The sequence below is a fragment of the Miscanthus floridulus genome, chromosome 2 (genome assembly GCF_019320115.1).
Source record: "Miscanthus floridulus cultivar M001 chromosome 2, ASM1932011v1, whole genome shotgun sequence".
Classification (NCBI taxonomy): domain Eukaryota; kingdom Viridiplantae; phylum Streptophyta; class Magnoliopsida; order Poales; family Poaceae; genus Miscanthus; species Miscanthus floridulus.
The window spans coordinates 148,068,113-148,073,325 of record NC_089581.1 but is presented as its reverse complement, the minus strand read 5'-3'; the positions used below and the strand labels follow the sequence as shown (position 1 = coordinate 148,073,325).

At 44.7% G+C, this 5,213-nt stretch overlaps 1 protein-coding gene across 1 annotated transcript; it reads right to left on the bottom strand.

Moving 5' to 3' along the window:
* Positions 1-2,533: 2,533 nt before the first annotated feature.
* On the bottom strand, positions 2,534-3,971 carry LOC136532579 (nicotianamine synthase 2-like). The gene has a single exon (XM_066525174.1). It carries the CDS (start codon positions 3,824-3,826, stop codon positions 2,846-2,848), a length of 981 nt encoding a protein of 326 aa, XP_066381271.1. The 5' UTR covers positions 3,827-3,971; the 3' UTR covers positions 2,534-2,845.
* Between the last annotated feature and the right edge of the window lie 1,242 nt (positions 3,972-5,213).

Genomic DNA, 5,213 nt, shown 5'->3' with positions numbered 1-5,213 from the left:
GATACACAAGAATAAAAGTGATAGCACAAGTCTCAACAATAATAAGCACGTGGAACATAAGGATTTATCCTGAGGTTTGGCAACCCCACAAAGGAGCTCCTACGTCCTCGTTGTTGAGGTGACCACAAAGGTCGGAGCCTCTTTCACCTCCTTGCCTCTCTCAAAGCAACCACAAAGGTCACTTGAGGTTTCCACTAAGAAATTGAGGGTAATATAAACTTCCCAAGGCTCTTCCATAAGATGGAAGCTCTTGAGCGATGCCTAGCCGGCTAGGGGTAAAGCCCTAAGAGTAATAGACGCAAATCCAATCGGCTTGATGGAAAAATCGAGTGCTCAAGCTTGCCAAAGTGATGCTCTCACTCAATCCACTCTCCTTTCACTCAAAACCCTAGGGGAATCAAAGATTGGAGCAAAGAGAAGAGGAGAGGGGAGTCTTGAATGCTTGGGAGCTGTTTTGGCCATGAGTAGGATGCAATGAATGAGTGAGTAACGGTTAGAAGAGAGAAAAGAGCTATTTATACTCAAGGTAGAAATCCAACCGTTCAGATCTACGTCGAAAGTTCCAACGCAGATCTCGAGACTTCCGACCTTTGAAGAAAACACTGTTCATACAAGGTCAAAGTCATTACGAACACGTCAACGTCGGAACTCCCAGCGTACATTGGGACTTCCGACGGTCGGGACTCCCGACGTACGTCGGGACTTCCGACGCGCACGGTCTATAGGGCAACCAGGTGGCCAGGTGTCAGGACTCCTAACCTGAGTCGAGACTCCTGACGTACGTCGGGACTTCCGACAGGCGTAGTCATCCAGCCAGCTAAGTCTAGGTGTCAGGACTCCCGACTTGGGTTGGGACTTTCGACGGCCGCAGTCGCCACGCAGGCTAAGTGTCTGGGCGTCAGGACTTCCGGTGTGAGTCGTGACTTCCGACACCAAAGTCACCAAAAACTATTCTACATGCTCGATAAGTGCTAGTGTGTCTCTCTTTGATTTTAATTTTATACTTGAGCACTCTATCTTTCTCAGACCAATTAAGTTTGCATCCATCTTTACAGTACGGCATACCTAAACTCAAAAGCATAAAATGTAAATCTGAAGATCCGCTTTGAGTTCGACGCCTTTTTCAACTTTAAGAATTGAGGGACACCATTTCATCTTTATCAACTCTTTAAATCTTTTATGGGACTAATTGCTGCGACATATCTCATTAAGATCATATTAGTCCCTAATTTGGATGTCATCAATACACCAAAACCCACATAGCAAGCAAATGTACTTTCAAGTAGTCCCTCTATTGTTCTCTTTTGGTTCTCTTAATTTAACCTGCTCATCTGTTTCAGTTACTGAGTGATGAGCAGGGTTCAAAATTTCATCGAAATTTCATGATTTTCAGTAATTTTGGAGGTGGCCGAAAGGAAAAAATCCAAAAATCCGTAATACACTTACATGTGTTATATAACTCTAGACTCATATTTTCTATTGTTTATATTGCATATTCTTCTATTCAATAGATGTGTAGTCATAAATCATACTAATATTTGTTTAAATCTAACTTTTTTTTAGAAAAAAAACAATACTTCATGTGTTGGTCTGCAAAAAAATTCGGCGAAATTTTAACCGAATTTCGTGAAATTCGGTGATTTCGGTGGTGGGCGAAATTTTTGCAATACCAAAATTAAAAATGATGAGTCACCCAATATTGGCCTACAGAGGGGCTTGCATGCAAGTTAGGGATTCTGCATTGTGGAGATCGGAAACACAAAGGCCTGGATGCCAACTTGCCAAGGCTTGGCCTCAAGAGGAATGTTATCCCAAGAAAAGATATAAAGATGAGGAGTGCCAATCAGACCGACATGCTTCCGTACTGGGAACAATGCCAGAGTGGGCGAGGATTGACTGCAAGGTAAAGTTGGTCATGATGATAGGTGATCGAGAGATAACTCACAAAACCAGTATTCACAGGGGACAACTAGACTTGGCCAAGGACATGGTTGAGAGAAAGAGAGAAACTTAAACAGGAGACATCACTATTAACAACTTAGGCTTGGTTAGGAAAGCTTTAAAAATGATGAAGAGGAGGACGGGTCGTTACATTTCCAATAAGTTGGAAAATTCTTAATAAGTCATGCTTGCTTTTTGTTTAAAAAACTCAAGGATAGGTACTACCTCTGTCCTAAAAGAATACTACTATGGATTATGTGTCCGTTAAAGTTCTTCATGTTTAGCCAAGTTTCTAGTAAATAGTATTCATGTTTATGATTCCAAATCAATTTATTATAAAAATACATTTCGTAATTAGTCTAATAGTTTTATTTGATATTATATTTATAATTTTTTATCTATAATTGGTCAAGCTTGATATTCTAAAACATGATTACTTTCTTTTAGGGACGGACCACATTTGACAAAGCTGGAGATGTATTAGTACAATTTAACCAACAATTTAATCTCTTTACAGGCAAGACATCCTTTTATAGGAAATAAGCTTATAATTTCTAGATGGAAGGAGTAGTCTGTAAGGGATGATTTAGAGATGGACCAACTAATTCCCATAAAACGGAAATTTGACTTGAGTGAGAAGATGATAAATCAACCCATGCCTCAAACAGTATTTCTTTACGTGCACACTGTTCTCATCGATGTCCGTCACAGCAGGCACGTAGAAATGCTGGCAACTTGGCATGTATGATCACAATAGGAAAAACACGTCATTATTGAACACTTACACATCGCATGACACCAAATAAAGAAGTGCGAACGAACAGTTACACGAGAGATTAAGAGACGAAACAGCGTTTCGTAATTATTGTTACCACGCGCAGCTCCTCGAAAGTTCCTTTTCGCATCAGATGGACAGCTCCGTCGTCGCCATCTCCTCCCTCTTCTGGAGCGCGTTCGCCTCCATCTTGCAGCACTTGCACGGCGGGCTCACTATCGGCACCGCGCCGCGCGCATGCGCGTGCCCATTCTGAAGTCCCTTCGCGTGGGCGTCGATCTTACGCGTGATGATGACGGAGTTGATGACCTCGTCGTCCGGGTGGTACACTGCAAGCACGTCGAACCCGCCGCGCCGGATGTCCTCCGGATCGACGATCGGGTACAGGAACCCGCGAGCCCCGTGAGCGCTCCGCACGACGAGAGCCGCTCCGTCCGCCATGTGTCTGCCAAGGTGCGCAACCACCTTGGCCTTGTCCTCGGCCGCCATGCCGACGAGCGCGGCCAGGAAGACCACGTCGTACTTGCGGAGGTCGTCCGTGAGGTTGGCGACGTCGGCGGTGTGGAAGGACATTCGCTTGCGCAGGCCCTCGTCCGTGCGGACCAGCTTCCGGGCACGGTCGTTGGCGGCGCCACACCGGTCGTAGTTGTCGAACAGCGCGTTCGGCAGGTGGCGGGCGGCGAGCACGAGCGAGCTGAACGGCAAGGGGCCTGATCCGACGAAGGCGATGCGGGAAGGCGCGAGGCCCGGGACATAGCGGACCAGGAGGGCGTACTCGAGCTTGCTCAGGTTGATGTAGTTGCTGAAGTAAGGGAAGCGGCCGAGGTGGTCGAGCGGGTTGTCGAAGGCGGCGAGCATGTCGGCGTAGTGCACCTCAAGGTGTCCCTCGGCGTCGGAGCAGAGGCGGATGAGCTCCTCCCGCATCCTCTGGGCGTCCGGGCTGAGCTTGGTCACGTCGACAGGGCTCGGCGGGACGCAGGCCATGACGAGGTTGGTGAACAGCGCGTCGACGACGGGGGACGGGCTCAGCGACGGCAGCTTGGCGATGTCGGCGTGGAGGGCCGCGATCTTCTGCACCAGGGCAGCAACCTCCACGTTCTGGGCCTCCATGGCAGTTGGTAGTTTCGCTGCTACAGTTGCAGTTGGGAAGCTGAGGAGCACGAGAAGCAGCTGATGATGTGTTGAGCTCAAGAGCAGGCAAGTGTTCGACAACTCGTGCTGCTTGATGAGAATTGGAACAGGGACCGAGGGTATATATAGGATGTCGCGGCAGTTCGTTCATCAGTGCCTCACTAATCCGGCCTTCAGATGCGGCATGTAAACTGATGGCAGCTCCTGTTGACGTGCAGGTGTTTTGTTTATGGTTAAGCGTGGACGCATGTGGCTGTGAAGTACTCAAAGTAGTTTATTATTAGTGGTAGTACCTGAGAAGGACTGCGAGCCATCCGATTACATGTCGAACGCATGGCGCGCTTCACGCGTCCACGGCCAAGGCCAGTTTCGTGCCTCGTCCCTGTTGGCTTTCGTAGCTAAACAATATTTTTCTCTCACACCAAAACAAAACAGTCAGCAGTAAATAATCCATGATCGTTTACGACAAAACAGGCTAATGATTTGTACATTTCGCGGCAAAAAGTCCTGGGTATGATTTGTACATTTCGCGGCAAAAAGTCCTGGGTCTTCAACACTTCCACGTCACTCGCTGAAAGTGGTAGCCCTGTTTTTGGTCCCTTCCCGAAGTGGGTTTGCTACATCCACATCATGACCTGGTCAGGCAACTGAGCATCTCCACCTGAGAATAAATGATCTCCTTTCTTTATAACTAGACAAAAAAAAAACATTTTTCTTGAATTTTTTTAATTGAGAAAACTTCTCCCTCGGTCCCAATAAAGGGGGGAAGAAACCACTCTCCATATCTTTACCTCCGATGTTGCTATGTTGCCATGGTCTACACCAAAATTAGAGCTATCAATATGTTCTACAAGTTTATAGTTGATACTACTTTTATCTGGCTTAATTTAGATGTGTAAATGTTTATTTTTTTTAATTCTTAGATTTTGAAATTCAATTTCTTTGAAATTTTTTTTTCAAATGTCAAAAATTTAGGCCTCTAAATGATCCTAAATAAAATTTTTTTGTCAACTATATAGTTATATAGATCATGTTGAGAGCTACAACTTCAGTGTATACCAAGTCAACATTAGAACATTAGGTCATGTGATTTTTTTTTAAAAAAAAAAGGAATTTCAAATTAGAAAACTTTAAAAAATATTTAGGCCTCTAAACAATCTTAGATAAAAAAAAAGTTGTCGCCTACAAGATATAGGCTATGTTAATATTCGATGCCATTTGAAAAATTCAAAAATTGAATTTTAAAATATGCTAACTTAAAATCTATATTTGAGCCTACAAAATATATTAAATAAAAAAAATTATCAACTATAAAGTCTGGCAACAGGTAAATGCGACGATGCCAAGACATCGGAGTACATGATAA